The sequence below is a fragment of the Stegodyphus dumicola genome, chromosome 8 (assembly GCF_044657685.1).
Source record: "Stegodyphus dumicola isolate Sdum_Otavi_A_Nest chromosome 8, ASM4465768v1".
NCBI classification, from domain to species: domain Eukaryota; kingdom Metazoa; phylum Arthropoda; class Arachnida; order Araneae; family Eresidae; genus Stegodyphus; species Stegodyphus dumicola.
The window spans coordinates 56,862,495-56,884,302 of NC_140775.1; the positions used below are offsets into that span (position 1 = coordinate 56,862,495).

The 21,808-nt window shown below is 34.4% G+C and overlaps 1 protein-coding gene across 6 annotated transcripts in view; it reads left to right on the plus strand.

Moving 5' to 3' along the window:
• The window catches only part of LOC118204403 (uncharacterized), an 82,010-nt gene that overhangs the window by 16,433 nt on the left and 43,769 nt on the right, over nt 1–21,808 (plus strand). For all 6 annotated transcript variants that reach the window (XM_085822934.1, XM_085822935.1, XM_085822938.1 and 3 more), the window contains one exon: nt 8,511–8,549. In XM_085822934.1, the coding sequence (XP_085679060.1) occupies nt 8,511–8,549 (39 nt within the window). The remainder of the gene's footprint in view (nt 1–8,510; nt 8,550–21,808) is intronic.

The window sequence follows — 21,808 nt, forward strand, 5'->3', positions numbered from 1 at the left end:
GGTTACTGGAGTACATGCTGCAACCACTTCACCTTTCTTAATAATTCTCCCCTTCTCAGTTACATTGGCGACTCTCACCGGGATAACCGTTCTGGATAGGTCGACGAGTGTTGAGGCTACTAGTACTCCTTTTGGGCTATTACAGTTATTGGGATATTCTATGATGCCGTAGCGGAAATTTCTGTTTTCGGCAATGGATCCAGGAAGTAAAATTTCTGTTCTTGCCGGTATTGTGATATTGTCTTGTGCTATGATTTTATGAACAGATTTAACTTCTTCATCATTAACTCCAAATAACGCTGTGTCCTCAGATGTAGAATGCAATTCGTTATTTTTAAAGTCCAAGGAAAAATTGTATTTCCTTAGAAAGTCCAATCCGAGTATGCAAGAATCAGTGATCTCTGTTACATATGCCGTGTGATGGTAAGCGGCACTTCCAAACGTGATGTTAACATTTACTTTTCCATCGATGTCGATCTTCTCACCGGACACAGTCTGTAGGGTAACGCAGGGCGGCGTCTAGATAAGTTTGCTTCCCAGTTGTTCAGCCAAATCTTTTCGGATGATGGTAACGTTGGCTCCTGTATCTATCGTCATATTGCAGGGAACTCTATTAATATGTCCTATTATGAAAAGTCCATTACTGCCGCCTCTCACTGCAGAAATCTGAATCGCTTTAAACTGGGGCTTTTCATTATCTGGCAACCTCTGCCGCGCGAGATGGCCACTAATTAGTTTCCCTGCTGTTTGTTAGGAGCGGTTTTAACATCCGTACCCTGGGGTGTTTTGCAGTTTCGTCGTATGTGTCCTTCAGCACCGCAGTTCCAGGACTTTACGGTCGGTTTCTTGTCACCAATATTAAGTCTCAAGGCATTCATTTGTCTAGTTAAATCGTCTAGACGAGCAGTGACTTGATCCCCTGGCTCCTGGACTTGAGCAGCTCTGACTGGATGGCGGTCTCGGCGGGTGGCTTGCTGGGCTGCCTCGAATTTCATGGCGTACACTAAAGCGCTTTTCAGATCTTTAACATCCACCATTCGCAGTGCTTTCTGTATTTCAGGGTCCCGGATGCCATCAATGAAATATTGCAGGGACAGAATTTCCCTCGTTTCTCTCGGGCACTCCGTAAAGGCGAGGTGGGACAGCCTTTCAACATCCGTGGCAAGTTCCTGGAGTGATTCGGTGGGCTTCTGTTGACGGGATTTTAATTGAAGCCTGCTGTAGTCTTTTAAACATTTCTCGCCAAAGCGCAGCTCCAAGGCGCCGGACAGAGCTTTGAAATCTAACCTTTTGTTTTCGGGAAGAGTCTGAAGGATATCCGCTGCGTCGGCTCTTAAAGAAGCGGCGAGATGACAGCTTTAGCTTGGGAATCCCATCCATTCGCATCCGCCACGATAGAAAATTTTGTCTTATACACCTGCCAGGAGGTCTTCCCATCATATGTCGATAGCTTCAGAGAGGGACGAGCAGGCATGAGTAGAAATTTTAAACCATCCGAAGTGCTCCCTGCCGTCGCTACGAATTTCTTTAAAGTGTCAACTTCTTTGGCGACGACAGCAGAAATTCTGTCTTCGATTTGTTGTTCAATATGGACGGCAGAAACTCTTTCTTCAATTTGTTGTTGTAAGGCCGAAACTCTTCCTTCGACTCGTTGCTCCACAGCCGACACTCTATCTTCTATTTCATCTTTGACAGAAGAAACCTTTTCTTCAATTTTCCCCACTTTATTTTCGACAGCTCCTATTCTGTCTTCCATAGCCTCAAATTTACTTTCTATTACGCAGTTTATTTCTCTTTTCATTTCGTCTTGACCTGCTTCAATCTTTTCTTGTGCAGCTTTTATGTCTTCTTTAAAAGTTACTTGATCAGCTTCCAACTTTTCGTGAACGGCTTCCATTTCCTTTTTAATGGATCTCATCTCTCCTTTAACGGAATCTTGGCCCAATTTCATTTCTTCCTTAACGGATTCCTGGCCCAATTTCATTTCTTTCTTAATGGATTCCTGGCCCAATTTCATTTCCTCTTTAATTTCTTTTTTAAATGAGGCAAAGGCTGATATATAATTGCTCTTCCATCGCTCTTGTGGGCGTGGGTTCGAATCCCACTTCTGACACCAAAAATTGTTGCGTGCGTACGGGTTCGTTACGAAATGAATGCACAAGTCCGATGAAAAATGAACAAAAATTTATTATTATCACAACTAAAATGCTTAAATCTTCTCAAATTATCATGCAGTATTACAATATCTCACAGTAGTAATCTTTTAACTACTCAAATGTCCAATAGAACGTAATTCAAAACAGCTAATCCGCGAATTCGCTACAATCAACAAGAGCAGTTTTCTAAACAACAACAAACTAAGCAACTACTACAAACTGAAATCGAAATCGAAATCGAGTCAATGGCTAGGCGGCAATTAGTAGCCAACCGCTACTTTAACCGTCTCTGTTGGTAAATTGCCCTAAGGCGTTGGTACTTAAGTTTTTAATTAAGGCGATTTACGCCGCGCCAACTAGGCGAAACTTGTCAAATTTTGTGAAATGTAGGTGAGTAAGGGAGCCGCGTGACAGGCAGGAGCCTGTCACGCGGGTGGTCACCAGCTTACGCGTACAATGAGAAATATTGGAAATATTAATAATTATCAAGTTTTGAAACAGGTTATCTAGATTGGAATAATTAAACTAATATCACGATCTAAATGAAGACAAATGGCACAACTAAGTGCAACAGATTAGCTAAACAAAATATTCAAATTCATCCTTTCTGTAAAACACGGATTGGACAGTGGTAGTCACGTGGGAGTCACCCTCCCGTGAACTGTCCACAGCCCAATGCATCTTGAAATAGTAGATATCACAATTCAGTGAAGTCTTGGTCTGAGAAATTAAACACTAAAGTTCTTGTACAACACTGAGGCACATGAGTTACTGTAACTATACACTATGTACATATAGGGACGGCGGTATTTGAGCGAAGTGGCAAATGGTGAAAAACATTTTACACTAGCAATAAATAATCAGAGCTTTGAAGATCCAGGTACACGGATCATGTCCATAAGTCCACAATATTACAAAGTCTCTGATATAACAATAAGAAGATTACGAAAATGACAAATATAAGATCAGTGCTTTGAAGATCCAGGTACACGGATCATGTCCATAAGTCTATAAAGTTTCAAAGACACTGGTAAAATGACACAATGAAGATAAAATAAAGATAATAGTACTATGTACAATATATACACATTTCACCATTTGCTGTTATGGAAGATGCCTCTTGGGCGCTTTGCTGCAATTTCTATAGTAGGATCATAATTTATCAGATTACGGATATGTTCGTATTGAGAAAGTTCTATTTTAGCATAGAAATTGTGGCTCGTGGTGAGAATTTGATCATCTATGGGTCTTATTTTTAGTTCTTTATGTATCAGCAGGTTACGTACGAACCATGGGGAGTCAACAATTTGTCTGAGTATTTTGTTCTGAAAGACCTGTAGTTTGCGTCTATAAGTCTTGTACACAGTGGCCCAGATAGGCACTGCATAAAGTAGGGTGGGTCTTATTAAGCTGGTATAGATCTTCTTCTTGAGACTGATATTTAATTTAGCATTTCTTCTTATTAAAGGGTAAAGAGACATTTTAGCAGCGGTGGCTTTGCGCAAGGCATACTCCGTGTGTTCTTTGAATAACAGCTGTGAGTCGAAGACCACTCCTAGATACTTGGTACTTGAAACAATTGCTAGGGCTTGATCATTAATTTTTATATTTACATTTACAGGAGTGAACTTCCGATGACGTCTGAAAAGGAGAATTTGGCTCTTTGACGGATTTACTTTTAATTTCCATGAATCATAATAGTGTGCTATGATATTTACTGCGCTTTCAAGTTTATCTACAGCGAGCTGAGGTTTTAGCGACTTGGTTAAAATTGCTGTGTCGTCGGCATATTTCACTACTTTTGCATTCAAAGGAACCGGCATATCATTCGTGTAGATATTAAACAGAAGCGGTCCCAGAACGCTTCCTTGAGCCACTCCGCTTTTAATTCTTTTTCTTGAAGAGAGAGAGTCATTAATTTTTACCTGAAAGGTCCTGTTTTTAAGATAACTTTTCATGAGCTTAATAAAACTGATGGGCAGATGAACAAGGTGCAGCTTGTAGAGGAGACCCTCATGCCACACCTTGTCAAATGCTTTTTCTTACTACAAACTGAGATGTTTTCCTCCTTTTATAAGATTTTTAAATCACGCGCTAGAATTTTCTGGTACTTTCTCGAAATCAAAAAGACATATTTATTTATTTAATGCACGTGCTCTTGTATTTTCAATTTTCCGGCTTAGCTTTCTTTTAATATTCGTCACGCGCTGCACTGCGCGAGAAATAAAACCTTTTAATTTATAATTGAACTAACATTAGCTTTTTAAATACCAAATTCGTAACAATATAATAAATAGTACTTATTTAGGAATTAGTAACGTTTATTATTTTTGGTACTTACGTATTAATGCAACCACTTTAGTAGAAGTCACCAAATTTTCAGAATGTGCCTAGTCATCCTCATAAAAATCCTTCCGTAAAGCAACGTCGCAATTTTCGTATACTTCTTTTTGTTGTATTCCAAGTTATACAATTTTTATAGACAAGCCATGATATTTTTTTGTCTTAAACTCAGTTCAAAATATGTGCTTGGAAACTACCAGTAGTAGAAGAAGCCGAAGTAAAATTTCTGCAGTATACTGTATTTTAGAACAAAATCGCTAAAGATGTGTTTGGCAGATTTAGCGATACGTAGTTCGTGCAATTCTCCGTTGTTTTTCAAGCGAAAAGAGATGTGCGCACGGGGAAAGCAGCGCAAAAAATTACAGAAGATTTTCGCAAAAAATGTAGGTATTTTATTTTTTAATGCATGGTTTAACCCTTATTTAATAATTACAATTTGTATTTTTAATTACTAAGTGTACGTTGTGATAAATATCGTTAGTTCAGTTATCATTTTCAAAAGGAAGTTGCGAAGATCGGCTGTTTGTACCTAATACTAAGTAAATTTACCTTTTCTTTTTTGAAAACATCACCAAACTGCGTCAAGCTGATGACGTTGATATGTAAGTAACTTATTTTTAAACTCAAAAAGTATGCATTTACTTTTAGAGAAATAATCTTTATTTACATTTATGGAGACTGTAATTCGGCAAATGCTGGTATAAAAGAATTAAATATTTTTTTCTTCTCTTACATAGTGCCACTACAAAGGGCCTCCTAAAAATGAATCCAAGTATTGGCGAGCCGTTTCTCTTTGTCTTTGTTTCCGACATTTGGTCGCAGCTTTTCTATAAATAATTTTATTTGGTGATCATTTTTACAGTTCAATATGCTAAATTACGTGTACATGTAACAGAATCACGCCTTCTTTTTACTTCCTTGTACGAAGTAAAAAGGAAGTATTGTAATAGCGAAAAGTTTCAGGCAGCATATTTCAACGAAAATATCCATTTTGACCGCTATCGAATGCAATTTAACTATGTTTTTGAGTGACATCTGTACGTAAGGACAGAATAAAAGACTCTTTTCCTCCAAAAAAAATTATAAAACTGCTTTAAAATGAATTCTGAAGAGAATTTTTCGTGGTCTTTGTACTTACGTACATATGTATATCGCATAACTCAAAAACGAGTAGCCTCAGAACGTTGAAATTTTGTATATAGGACTGCTATAACATGTAGATGTGCACCTCATATTTTGGTTGTAATCGGCCTCACCAAACCTATATAAGCACTTTTTAGCGTGCGTACTAAAATTTATCTTCTAATTTCCTTAATTTTGCTGCACAATGCGCAAAATTTTTGATCACATAGGTCTTTTATCGTTTGTTCTTTATACTTTACTTTAAATAATATATATATATATCCACTCTGGTACCGGGCTCACAGATCTCCGTTTGGTGAATCTTAACATTATGGAAACTTGGCAATTTTTTGGAGAAAATTTGGCGGGCAACCCTGCTACAGCAACCTGCTAGTTTCGTTTTGGACGCCATTTTGTTTTCACGAAGTAAAGGCATGTTTTTTTTTTTTTTTTTTTTTTTAATCAACATTTTTCCAACAATCTGCTAGCCGAATTACGCTTATACTGGAACTTTTATGGAACAAAAATGCTTAATCATGACGAAGATTAGGTGCGAAATTGGGAGAAAGTGCAGAAACTCAAACTGCTTGCTGCGTTTTTAAGAATTGCACATACACGGTATCCATGTACACGTCGACCTATTTTCACTTAAAAAAACATCCCAGAATTGCACAAAAATGGCATTGCGCACACTCTTCACTTTACCTATGTACACATCGACCTATTTTCACTTAAAAAGGTCAAAGAAAATTGACAAAAATCGAATTCTTCTTACTCTTGTAAAAAGCGCCAAACAAATAAGTGGGCGATTCTGCACTTTAGCAGCGAAATTGTTTCTAAGTGCTTATTAACTAAAATCACGATCGGAATTTTCCGGAAAATGTCACATTACATGTCTCTTGATCTCTCATTTCTCTGAGACAAAATAATCTGTGATTCGAACTGTGTACTTCTCAGATTATTGCTAAAGTCCTAGCTAGTAACCTTTATCGCCTTACCAAAATGTCGCCAAACTACCTGTTACCATATTCTAAAGATTAGCCCTCCGTTTCTTTACTCTTATATGTTTGTAAATTGTGCATTTTTTGCTTTAAAAATTATTGAATTATGTTGTTCGTATCTTCCGGTTAAGGTTTTTATGCTTTTAGGAAATCTACAAGCAGATTTGTAGAATTATCAACAATTTAAAAGCTGTTCAAGTGCGGCTAAGCCTAATTTTTAAATAACATGGCGGACATATTTGTTTAGATTTGAAACAGCAGAATAGTGGATTTGTTGCCAATCTAAAGAGACTAAGCTTTGCAACAACAAAGGGAAGAAAAAAATTTAAGTACGTGGTTCAAAGAATCGAAAGAAAGTTTTTTAAAGGGATTCATGATTGTTGCTGGTTTTTCTTATAACGTCAAGTTAAAAATAAAGAAAGGGCAAAAACATGTCAAGACTAACTCCAAATACTATCAGGAACATATTTTATCGCCAATTTTTCTGAATGAAATACTATCGCTTTACCCACACTGCCATTAATCTGTGAGATCAGCACAAAGCTAGCAGGCACACATCAAAATCCACTGTAAATTTTCTAAAAGAAATGGAACAAAAAACTGGTATCAAACCTTCACTGATATCCCTACTAAATCTCCCCATGTGTCATGCCCTATGGAATTTTGTGCTTTCGGACTTTTAAAAACTGCATTATCCAAACGTTGTCCCAAACCCTAACAGGACTCTGGAAAGCTGTTCGGGAGGAATGGGATAGAATATCTCTTCTGCTACTTCAAAAGGCATTATTATCCTGGAAATTGCGGTGTCGAAAGATAGTTCAGAATAAGGGATGTCAAATAGAACATTTAAAACACAAGAATTTTATGTAATTTAGTTTTGTGAATACAATATACATCGTCTAAAAAATGTGTGAACAACCTCTGTATTTTGAGTGTTTATGTATTTTTGCCTTGTCGCGAAGTGAGAACTGAATTAATTGAATGATAATTATTGAATCGTCTGTGAAAAACTGCTTCGTTTTTGTTTTGTTTTCTGAATTTCTTTTATACATCGTTTTACATTTATTACAGTATTTGAATAGAACATGTGGCAACGATTAGAGAATTCTTCAAATGATATAAATTTTGTGCATTCTGAGTTATAATATGAACGAAATATAACGCTGTTAAGTGAACCTAGCTCCAGAGTGTCGCTATGGTACACAAATAGAGTGAATTTTAAAGAGTGCATTTATTCTATTGCATCTGATACGATGTCGAAGAAGTAGATTTAATTCCATCCAGTAAGTTTAAATGAAATGCAAGAAAATTGCGTATAATTTAATATTCCGTACAAGTAAGACATGTGAATACATCAGATTTTTCCTTTTTGAGTTGATAGCTAGTTCAATATGGTTAACATTCTAACGGAAAAATTGAGTGAAGGCAAACGAAAGAATGAACGATATCACCTGGTCACTGATGAGCGCGGAAATGAAATCTGTGAGGCATTATAAATATCATAAAGAATTACTGATTCTTTTTCAATTGATTATAAGTTAAAATGTTAAATAATTTAGAATAGAAAAAAATAATTACTGAATCGATTATATTATACGTACAACATCGCAATCAAAACAGTCTGAAAATCAAATCCGTTGCTGGTCAAAATCTGAGGATGATATTATTTACCATGCTTCGCTACTAATTTTTCGATTTTGGAAATTGACAAAGGTGGCCACTTTAATCTTGAAGTACCGTTTAAATTCACAAAGTTTTGTACAAATTCCTCTTGGCTTTGATTCGATAGAACAGAGTTTGTTTACATTTTTAAGTTTCGCAATTAATATTTTTAAATTGTTTTCAAGCATTAATTTTTGTTTTATTTACGTATTTTTTTTAATTTCAGCTCAGCGTGAGGGAAGGTGTAACCTGCTATGAATCACAGGTAAATAAATCACTTTTCTTCCTTAAGTGTTTATTTATATAAAATCAGGCAATAAATGATGATTTTATTTGCAATTAGTTAACATGTTTTTCGTAAGGGTAAGGCCCACCAGCGGTCGCTGAACACTGGTAGTTCGGTCCGAGGTTCGAATCCCGCGAACGGGCTGGCTGCATGGGTGTTTTCGTGGTTTTTCCCATGTGTAACGTGTATACGAGCCAGTTTCCCTTAGAAAGTCCTCCACAAAGGCATCCCTTCCCTTAGGCAGATAGCGCTAGTGTGCTTTGCCATAATTAAAATACACAATACACGCCTTTCTTTTTAAAAAGGCCCACCAGCGGCCGAGCGGTAAAGTCGCTGAACACTGGTAGTTCGGTCCGAGGTTCGAATCCCGCGAACGGGCTGGCTGCATGGGCGTTTTCGTGGTTTTCCCCATGTGTAACGTGTATACGATCCAGTTTCCCTTAGAAAGTCCTCCACGAAAGGCATCCCTCCCCTTAGGCAGATAGCCCTCGTGTGCTTTGCCATAATTAAATACACCAACACCAAATACACCGTAAGGGTAACGAAATAATAGATATTTTCCCTTTTAATATAGCATAACGGAATAAGGGTACTTTCGTATTATCCCGTCTACCAGCCAGGTAGCGCGATTTAGTGCCAATAATGGATGACGTTGTGTTTTAGAATTCCGCAGTAATGACTGGCGACCATTACCGATATTTCTGCCAATGGGGCACCCAAATGTAAACTTTTACCGTCAACAGCATAATCTGTAAATACCTCGAAATAAATTATATTATAGGATTTACAAGCACTACAGTTGTAGATTCTGTCTTGCAGTTTATATATATATATATATATATATACGTTAAACACAAGGCAATAGAAAGAAACCCTAAAGAGAAAGCTAACCCGGAAATATCTCCGATCTCATGCTGAACTAACAACTCGCAACAGCAACAACAACAGCTAAGAACTGATGGTGTCGCTCCGGCCTTATATAGTTTCCACCCGGCCGCCGAGATGTTTCTAGTAATTTCTGTTTCTCGAAACTACCGGAAAGCAATATGAGAGTCGAATTACGGTTGCGCCTAATATAGTGATCAATTACATTTATTCATTTGCAATACCTGTTACGGTGATACAGGGACTCGACCAAAATGTCGCCAAATGGTCAGCAAGTTGACGTCAGCAAAACCATTATCTTTAAAACCGCTGTCAACTTGACGATATCTTTCCAAATTACTGAGATACCCATTTACTCAATGTTAAATAGACTTGCCCCTGCATTTTTGCTTTTCGGGTATAGCTTCTCTCTTAAGATTTTTCGCGTTGCATTACACAGAAAATGCAAGAATTTCACGTATAATTGCATTAAAATTATCTACTTATTACAAAATTCGTAATAATATATGTTGCGCAAAAAAATTATTTAGACCAAATTGGTCTTCCGGTAATGTACTAACTACCTTGCTTGTTAATTATATATATATATATAATAATTAACAAATATGTATATACGTAAAAAACAAATTTAAAGTTAAAATAATTAAAAAATGTGCAAACATATAAAAGATTTAATTTTCGAACTAATCTACAATATCATTTAAAGCATAAGTAAATCAAGTGCAAAACCAAACCATGAAAATAAATTCACCAATTAAGCAAATTAAAAAAATCTAAATTTTTTTTAAAAAATGCATAAGTGAATGACTGTTGAGCAGGCAGGAGACAGACTTATCAAGGGGAAGTTGCCTCCACACCTAACTCTACAATAATTCATTTCGTGTTTCGTCATTCATGCAGGCAAGGGTAAAAGTCAAAACCAAAAGTAAATACATAGTGAAGATGAGAAATTAGCAATTAAAATAAAGGTATAAAAGGAAAATACCAATAATGAAGTATTTTGAGAATTAAGCAATGTAAAGTCTAGTATTAAATTAAATTAAAAAAATTTCTTAATTAAATTTTCAGAAAAATTAATTTAGAAACCCTTGCCTACAGAAGCCTCCCCGACACGAATATGCATATCAATCAAAAAGAAACTAAAAAGGAAGTAGACATAATTTATATAAACCAATAAGAAACTAAAAAGAACTAATTCATAATTTATAAAAAACAAATAAATACTTAAAAATATAATTACATATCTAGAAAATACTTAAATACTACATAAAAAATACTTAAAAGCAAGTAAATAGTAAGTTTTAATTCTAACTTACCTACCATATTAGCGTTGGGGTCTGTAAAAGTATTTCCTAAGTGATGTAAGTGTGTTCCGCAAATTATATAGATGGCGCTTATGTAAGTAAAGTTGAGTGCCAAGCTGCTATCTTTGTTTTATTAAAAATTTTGTAAAATTTAATATTAAAATATTTAAATAATATAAATCTAGAAAAAATCAAAGAATATCCTTAAAGTATGTAATTCAAGTTTTAATTTTAACTGACCAACTATTTATGGTAAGGAGTTTAGTAGCTGAGCCAATCAAGAGATGTAAGTTTGCTCTTCAAATATCATAAAAAGAGTACTCTACTTGAAGTAAAGTGGAGTTCAGTGGTTATTGTGAATTAATAAATGTAAACTGTTTGTAAAGTTTGTAAATGTGTGTTGCAAAATTGTGTAAATAATGCAAATAAAAGTGAAAAAATATTTTTTAGTGAAAATTGCAAATTAAAAGGAATAATTAAAAAGTAATTAAGTAAAACTGAAATGTTTAAAATTAAAAAAGTTTTAAAGTAAAATTTTAATTAAAAAAAGTCTTAAAATGTCTTAAAAAAATTCCCCAAATTTTTTAAGTAAAATTTAAATTTTGAAATGAATTCCCAAAGATTTTTTAAAAATTTTTTCCTAAAAATTTCCAAAAATTTAAAAAAATTTTTTATTTTAAATTGAATTCCTTAAAAAATGTTTATTAAAAGCTAAATTTAAAGAAAGAAAATATTGAAAGTTTTAATAAACTTGATTCCAATTGGTATATTAAAACTTTACTAAATACTGGCTAAAGTATGGAAATTTAGAAGAAGATTAAAATCTTCACTCAATTCGGGCTATAATTGAGACTTTTGAAAAGAGTTGGCACTTTATTAGTAAAAGGAAAGAACCCAGTATTTTACTCTTCTATATCCTCCATTACCAGCTAAGGTTTAAGGTAATGTTATCATAACATAAAGAGCCAAAACATTATAAAGTAAAGTTAATGCCTGCCTTTTTAATATATAAATTAATAAATTTTGGTGGTACTTGGTTATCAACTTGAACATTAATTAGCTTTATTATTTCTTCCTTTAAATCTTCTATTTCAGTACATATATTTTTTATTCTGATTATTTGGTTATGAAACGTGTTTTCTATTACTTTTCTAGATATTAGAGTTCCAATTAATTAGCTTAATAGTATGAAAATGGAAATTCCTTCTTTTATCATATAATTTAATTTTGCTGTGTTTAATAATTAGCAGGTCTAGGTATTCAACATTATCTTGATTCGTATTCGTTTTATTAAGTGTTAAACTATTTGGGTAAATTTTGAATTGCTCAAAAGCAGAATTATTATTGAAAGTTATAATATCATCCATGTATCTAAATGTATGTGCAAATAGCTTTAATTCATTCTTCTTTAAACTTAGTTGGAATTTATAATCATAAGTAAAAAAAAAAAAAAAAAAAATAGGTTACATATTTGTGTATAACTGTTTGCCCCCATAGGAATTCCTCTCATTTGCTGATAGATTTTATTATTGAATTTAATGTAGTTATTAAATAATGCACAATTCAGATAAGTATTCCATCTTTCAATACAAAGGATGTCAAGTATGTCAGGAAAAAGTTGTGGGAGTTGCATTAAACTAGTAAAAATTTCTTCTAATGGTAGAGAAGTATAAAGGTTTTCAAAGTCATAGCAGTTAATGTTCTTGATTTCTAAACTTTTAAATCTGCTGAGAACTGGAGCATTATTGTAAATAATCCATCTATAGTTGTAACGAGTTGTTGTTTAACGAGTTGTTGGATTAAATTACAGATTTTTTAAAGTTTAATTGCAAATATGTAATCCATATTCTTTTTATAATTATTTGTACCATTAGCAATAAATCTAAATTGGAATGGTGATTTATGAAATTTTGGGAGATCATATAGATTTGCTAATCTATTGTAGTTAGATGGTTGTGAAATTTGCAGATTCTTATGAAATGCTTTCAGCTTTTTTGCAATAACATTTTCTTGTATATTGGTGAGTTTGTAAGTAATGGCATTATTCAGTTCAGTATTAATTAATGAGACATAAAAAAATTTTCATATTATGCCTAAGTTATTATTGGCTTTGTCAATTTTGGTTATTACGAACTTTTGTTTCAAATCTTGCAATATAGGAATGAGAATATTCCATGGTAAATCGCTATTAAATTCAATCCTTCGACTTCTTTGCTTGAATTCTTCTAATACTTCATGTTTCCAAGCCATAAAGGTAGAATTTGGAATATTTAATTTGTAACTAGTTTTAACTATAAATTCGTGTAGATTTTTTACGAAACTTTTAAAACTGTGATGTTTGTTAATTTTTAGTACTGGTCTAAATTTGGTACCTTTTTCCATAAAATTTCTTAAAAGTTGGTTTTGAACTATTGCTAAATTGCCTGTAATAATATGTTTATGAAATTTATCTATGTAATCTTTGTATTGAAGCTCTTTGCAGTATCAATGGGCTGTAAAAGCTAATTCATGTTGGTTAATTAGGAATTTACTAAGAGGTATTTGATGCTTGAAAGCTGGTGAGATTTGTACTTTAGTAGTTGGAAAAAGTTGTTGACTTTTTCTGAAAATTTTGCTAAACTGAATATGATCATAGTTTGGATGAAGGAAATTGATTTTGCAGTAATATTTATTGTATTTGTTATTTGTAGAGAATTTATAATTGCAAAAGTCAATAATAAGGTCTTTGATAATATTGTGCCCTGTAAAATGCTGTTAAACAAATTTTAAAAGTAATTTTAAGAAATTGTGCTTACAAGTATGCAACCAAGTAATTATATATATATATATATATATATAAATAATATTGATATATTTAGCCCTGTGATTCCTACATAACGCTCATGATGCATGTACTTACGTAACGCCAAAAGTCAGTAATGATTTTAAACTTAGCAAGCCAAAACTTAATTAATATAAATAAAGTAGAACTGTAGTTTCAATAATATCTATATTATAATTTGTGTATTTCTGTGTAGCTGTCCTCGTAACAAGTAGTCCCGCCGCTCCATTCTCTTACTTGAAATATACTGTTATAAATATGTGAAAGCTACGATTAAATCTGTTGACGAATAGGTGCGCGTTTTATGGTAATTGAATTGTGTATGTTTTATTCAAGAATGTTTTAGCAATAATAAAAAGTTTTCAACCGACCGTGGTTGCAATTGTATATTTATGCAGCAGCTCCATCGTCATGTTCTACTTTATACAATCTAAAATATCATTATACACATACGCACACACCATATATACCGGGTGGCCATAATTAAACTGACAGTGCTCACAGTGTTCTGTAGCGCGATCTATTTGCGAGAATGACGCCACATTTTGTAGGAAGATTAAACAAGACAGAGGACGAAGGATTCCAAGGAAAAACAAATTAGTTCCAAAAATCGACGCTAAGGGAATATTTGGCGCTGTGTAATAGAAAATAGAGTGTTAACAAATGCAAATCAATACGGAAATTACCTTTTATTTTGCATTCAAATGAGGTTCAATGTGTCTGCCGTTGTTGTGGACCACATATTGCATTCTGTGCACAGTATGCACAACAGCAAAAAGTAACATGTCTGCAGGAATCTCCCGTACCGTCCGTGATATGTTATCCTTCAACGTAGCCAGGTCCTGGACCACTCCTTGATAGACCTTGGACTTAAGGTAACCCCATAGCCAGAAGTTGCATGGGGTAAGATCAGGCGACCGAGGTGGCCATGCAGTAGGAAAGTAGCGGCTAATGACTCTGTTGTGAATTTCTGTCGTAGCATCTGTTGTACCCGTACAGCAACGAGTGGAGGAGTTCCATCTTGCATGAAAATGATTTCCCCCAGGCATTGTCTTTGCTGAAGTGCCGGAATAACAAAGCTGTTCAACGTGTGGCGATATTTCTCTCCGGTAACACAACAGGTTTCCAGTCCCGTCGGGGTAATGTTCTCATAGAAGAATGGACCTAACGATAAATTCCGCTGTGAACCCACACCAAACAGTTACCTTTGGTGAATGTAAGGGAATTGCTGTGACTGCATGTGGTGATTTATCATCCCAAATTCGGCAGTTCTGGGTATTCACAGTTCCATTCAGGTAAAAGTGGGCCTGGTCTCCCCATAAGATTTTCCACGGCCAAGCATCATCCACCTCCATTGTGGCAAGAAAGGTGAGAGCAAACGTCAATCGCTTATCATGGTCGGGGTACAGTATCTCCTGTACACGGCTGATCTTGTACGGATAGAAGTTGATAATCTTTCGTAAGATTTTCCATACCGTACTGCAAGGCATATCCATATTCCGAGCTACTCCATGAGCGCTAGAGGTGGCAGCAATATTGTCTGGTCCTCTGTCGACAATCGCCGTGGCAACTGCTTCGATTGTATCCTGTGGTACAGGTTTTCGTCCTCTGCCTGACTGAACCTTCAGAGAACCTGTTTTCTCAAACGTCACAACCATTGCTTTTAGCCCATTAACTGACACAGGACCGTTACCTTTACGCATTTTTTTGTGCGTTCTAAAAGCACGAAGAGCGGCTGACGCGTTGCACTCGTTGAGGTGAAAGAATTTGACCAGTAACGCACGCTCGACTAAAGAAGGAGACATTGCACATAAACTTTCAATCCGATTGATTCGAAACGTAACACCTTGCCTTTTAAAACCCAAGCACTGTGCGAATGGATGTAACGTGAAATTTGAATAAAGAACTTCTGCTCAGCGTACGTGATATTGCAGATCACGAGACTTTATCGGTGTTTATGTAGATTTTACGCTTTTTTAAAAGTCTTGCCATATTGCACTTGAACTAAATCAGAAAATGTGCATAATAAAAGGTAATTTTATTCCGTATTAATTTGCATTTGTTAACACTCTATTTTCTATTACACAGCGCCAAATATTCCCCTGGCGGTGACTTTTGGAACTAAGTTGTTTTTTTGCAGAATCCTTCGTCCCACGTCTTGTTTAATCTTCCTACAAAATGTGGCGTCATTCTCGCAAATAGATCGCGCTACATAACACTGTGAGCACTGTCTGTTTAATTATGGCCACCCGTTATATATGGTGGTGGCCAACATTGTGGACACTTTTGGAAATTTTTATGTTTTTGAACTTTTACAGAAAACGTTACGTTTCACAAAATGCAAACTTGTATATTTCATTTTAAAGAGAATTTATTACTGAATTCAATACAAAACACAAAATTCAATTATTTGCAATACAAAAAAAGTTAAACGATAATAGTTATCGATATACATTAGATAGTGATGATTGCAGTGAGTTATCAGTACTTAGTACACTTTATTTTTGATTACAGCTTCACATCGACGTTTCATTGAGCTGACAAGAGTTTTAAGCTCTTCTTTCGTTATTACATGATGCCAGGAAACAATTATAACCTCAATTAGTTGCGTTTCATTTGATGGGCGCCTCATTCGGACAAGAGTTTTCAAACAATACCACAAATTTTCGATAGGATTGAGGCCAGGACTGTTTCCTGGCCATGACAACAATTTAATGCTCTTTGAACGAAACCACTCTTTCGATATTTTGGCCGTGTGGTAAGGAGCAGAAACCTGCTGAAAAATAAACGAAGCATTGTTGGGAAAGAGATCTCTGATGGAAGGTAGAAGTTTTGCTTCTAGAATAGTGTCAATGTATTTTCTGGCATTCAGTGTCCCATCGATGACATGAAGGCGACCAATACCATCTACTGACATGCATGACCAAATCATAACACTAACTGGGTTCTTCACAGGTGCTTGAATGCAGTCAGGATGTAGCTCTTCTCCTATTCTACGTCTTACATATTTTCGCCCATCACTATCGAATAACGATGTCTTAGTTTCATTACTCCATATAACTTGTGACCACTCATCATCTGTCCAATTAATGTGTTCCTTTGCTCCCTGTAGTCTTTTTTTTTTCGTTGCTGAAAATTAAGATAAGGTTTTTTTCGTGGAATTCTACCTCTCAGTCCAAAATCTGTTAATCTTCTCCTGATTGTTCTTGAACTTGACAGAAACACCAGCATCATTCAGATCACTTCTGATGGCCGCTGATGACATTTTTCTATCTTGGAGACATAGTCTTTTTATTCTTCGGTCATCAATATATGTGGTGCACCTTTTTCGGCCTTTTCCTTCTTTGTTTTTTATTGAATTTGTCTCCTGATATCGTAAACAAAACTTTCGGACTCCAGATGTAGTCACTGAACCACCCACCTGTCTTGCAATTTCAGCATAGGAAAGACCACTTTCTCGTAACACAATAATATTACATCTCTTTCTATGTGTCCAATCTACTCTTTTATTTGATGTCATTGCTTCTTGATTTAATAAAAAAAATTTTTACAAAAATTCCTACTTGTAATTGCAGTGTATAAGAAACAGGTCCTCCTTCTACAGAACAAAGGAAAATAATGAATTATTTCAAGTGTAAACATGATGTCAGCTTCTACTGGCAGTTACTAACATTTGATTGGTTCTCAGAACAAGAACAGTGATTGGCCAGAAAAGCTAGACATTACCACTTCATAACTGTGTTTTTTATTCATATTAAAGTACATATAACTTTTTTGTATTGCAAATAATTGAATTTTGTGTTTTGTATTGAATTCAGTAATAAATTCTCTTTAAAATGATATATACAAGTTTGCATTTTGCGAAACTTAACATTTTCTATAAGCATACAAAGTTCAAAAACATAAAAATTTCCAAAAGTGTCCACAATTTTTGCCACCACTGTATATATACGGTATATATTGGAGAGCAGTGTATATATATATATATATAATTTATTTACTAAAGAAATATTAAATGCATAAACACGAGTGTGTCGGAAACAATTACTCGAGTAATTTATCAATTTTACTGCAGAAATTGCTTTTCACTCAAAATTGAATTAGCGAAAATGCTTAATCGGAATGAATTCTTTGGTGCTCTGCATTGGTTCTTGATCCCTTCAATTCACGGAAATATTTGGCCTAGCTTGAATTGCCGGTTTGGCATCGCCTTATTACTCGAGTAAAGGACGAAACACCTTCGTATTTATTTCTTAATTATTGTTCATTGAACGGGAGTGGGTTTGTTCCCCTTGAAAAATCAACTAATTTCCGATCAATGGCGGTGATTACTTGCTTTTAATTTAATTTCTTTTTACAATTGAAATTTTGTTATTTATGATTTAATTCAAGTCCCCGTTAAAAATTTTTAACAATTTACATTCAAGTTACTTTAAAACAATTTTCGGAATAGAACTTACTAACTATGGATTCACTCTTTTAAGATAATTCTACTAAAATTAATCTTAGGAGATAATATAATCAGTATTTCTTTAGTAAATAAATTATTATTAATTTACTTTGCAGCAATTGGGCAAGTAGTAGAATAACTCGATTTCGCACTAAGTAAATTTAAGATCATACAACATTATGTATATATATATACACACATATAGACTGCCCTTCAAAAGTTAAGGAACAGCATGTTTTTTGTGTCTAATTTGAGAATGAAGCAATACAGAAACAAGAAATTATTTACAGGACATGTTCACTAAACAGTTCTTTAACGAATGTGACATAGAATGTTTCTAAAGTTCAACACAAACATGAATTACAACAAAAAATTGCACTCTTGGCAGAAAAATCTAACCTTGGAGAAACAGTATATCACAATTTGTTGAGGAAAAATGAGATCGTAACATTACAAAAATGGGTTCTAATAAGGAATGTGTCCACTCTTAGCTGCAATTACATTGGCAGTAGCGACGTTCCATGCTGTGAATTAAGTTGTCAGTCAGTGAAATGGGAAGTAACGAGCAGACACGGAGTAATCCTTGTTTAAGCTCATCTAACAACCTTGGAGGAGAACTTAAAGCAGCAACCTGTCTCCCAAGGTACTCCCAAAGATGCTCTATTGGATTCAGGTCTGATGATTGAGCTGGCCATTCCATCCGCTCCCTACCGTGACCCTCAAAATAATCTTCAGCAACCCAAGCTCGGTGCTGTCGCGCATTTTCGTCTATCAGAAGAAATCCAGGACAAATAGCAGCGGCATATGGGCGGACATATTGTTCAAGGATCTCGTCTTGATATCTCACACCGGTCAAAGTCCCTCCATGGTACACATACAGGTCAGTGTGACCACCGAGAGAGATCTAAGCCCAAACTATTATTCCACCACCGCTGTAACTATGTATTTCCACAATGTGGGATTGGTTGTATCTGGTGCGTTGTTCCCCTCAGATCAGCTAACGACCTGAATCACTCTCCAATGTGAACCTGGACTCGTCTGTGATCGTTGACTGTCCAAAAGGCGCGTTCTCTTGCCCAACATAAACGGGCACCTCTGTGTCCCCGGATGAAGGGGACACAAACAACTGATCGTCTTGCATACAGACCTATATTGTTCAGGCGTCTGCGCATTGTAGTAGCTCAGATTCTTGTTCCTGTTGCCACTAAATGATATGCCATGAGCTGAGACACAGTAATGTTACTCCACCATCAGGCCGAAAGAGCTAAATAACTGTCTCCCACAGGTGTTGTAACTCTAGGTCTGCCTGAAATATGTCTTCTAGACACAGAATCCTCGGATTCAATCTCATTCCATAATCGGAAGGGGAACCACACTATGACAGACATTGAGACGTCTAGGCAGCATCAGCTTATGACATCCCCGCTTCCATTCACCCGATCGTCCGCCACCTCAACGAATCGGACAAACGACTTCTTTCTGACATTGACAGATTCTCCTGGATATTATCCACGAAACTGTAATAACAAATGACGATTAGCACTCGTGTACAAAAATTACAATTTTTGCATTTTTTCTCAAACTCCTATATAAGTTTTTATTTCTATAAAATAGAAGTGGTAGCTATTGTTTTGCACATATTTTTTTAAACTTCGATATTGTCATGCATATGAACAGTGAATTTAAACGTTACTGACAACTTTGTAATGGTAAGGTTTGAAAAACATGCTTTCCCTTAACTTTTGGAGGGCAGTGTATATATATATATATATATATATATATATATAATTGTGTGCGTAAGACAAAAATATGTAAAGCGAACTTCTAATTTTATTTTGCTGTAGCCCCTTTATTCTTAATTTTAATTTGGCTACTACCCCGTTCTGTCGTAAAAATAGTAATTATTTACAACAAATGACCATAAAATGTGCCATTTCAAAATTAACCGCGTCGTTATTTCTTACGTAACCCTGCAATGAAGACACCTCTTATTAATCACAGATCAAGGTATCTATAGAAAACCGAAATCTTTTAACTCTGCCACTTTTCTTCTGAAAGCGTTATCACTTTTGCGCGGTTGTATGGCTGCTGCAGACACGTTTCGGCTAATTTCTTTCCATCATTAATTGCATATCTTAAGATGTAATGATGCGTGTAGCAGATTATGCATCTAAAGAATTGCGTTATCTAGTAATCAACTTATGTTAAATTTACGGGTCGTCTGTTTGAAAGTGCCATCATGCTATCTAGCAAAAATAAAAAACCCTTCCAATATCCATCATAGTTATCTCTGTCTAATCAATATGATGTATTTATATATCTATATATATAATATTGACTGATCTAAAATTCATTGAATTCGAAAGCAAGTTTTTCTAATACTTACGCAATAGCTGCAAAGTAAAATAATAATAATTTATTTAAAGAATCAATATTTATTTTTATTTATCACTAAATAAAAGGAATTTATTTATTACATTATTTATTTATTTATTAAAAGAATTTATTTATTACTAAAGAATCAATAATATAATCAATATTTCTTCAGTAAATAAATTATATATATATTAATGTATTGTATTGTAAATTTTACATTAGGTTTTTTTCGCGTTACTTTTACTGCTTTAATATAGCATTCTTATTTATACTTGGTGTAACTTCTTTACTCTGGAACTGCAGAATCAAATGTGCTTTAAAGCTTAACTTCTTTTTACTTTCCTCTTCTGTGGAAGTATATATAATGCATTTATGTATGGACAAAACTATAGCAAGGAATTAGAGGTAATAAATTAATTCAAATAAATTGTAAATACGTTTAAAGATCTTTTGGAAATAATTTCTTTGCAGTAATTAACAGTTAAAGATTCTTTATAGAAAAATAATCTTAATATTAAAAATTTCTGTAACTTATGCAGAGTAATTAAAATTGCGTATCTTGATCTACAGATTTATTTCAAAATAATTGTCTACGATAATTAACAATTAATTTATATGTAATGATATCATACGAAAGTGAATAATCCATCTGAAATTTAAGTTAAAATATCTGAAAGTTTCTTTATTTAGATATATTTTTATACGATCTTCTTGGATACGATGTTTTAAACTTCTTTTATTTTGCTACTATAATTTTAATAGTCATAATTATTTGCTTATATTTTCATAATCATTTAAGGGATTCTTTTAATTTAAAGAGAAACGCTTATATTGTTAAATAAATTTAAATGTCTATTAAAATGACAGTTTAAATTTTTAAAAAAGAAATCAAAAAGAAAAATTGTAATTGAAAAGAAAAATGAAATAAAGGTTTTCTTAAATGTATATTTAGTTTCTGGCACTGTACTATAATTAACTTACATTATAGATCTCAACCATTCAATATTATTGGAAACACTATATTATGAAAATTTGAACTACCGTTGTATTCAGTATAGGCATTATTTTTAGGTATGTTTAGGTAAACAAATTAATCGTAACTAAAAAAAAATCTAGAATACTGCGGTTAGTAATCAGTTATCATAAATTTAAAACTTTCACTTACGTATACAAGTTATGCTCCAAAAATCATGAAAAACATTTTTTACCGCGCCTCGAGAGGTCGCAGCGCATTCCGGACGAGTTGTAGGTGAGTGGGACCCTCAGCTTTGCAGTAACCTAGGTTAGCCTGCGCCGAGCTTCGGTAGCATCAGGATCACGAATTTAGTGCACCCCTGTTTTGAGACCACGCCCTGACGAATACTTTCGAACAAAGATGAGCAATCAAGTTCTGCACAAAACT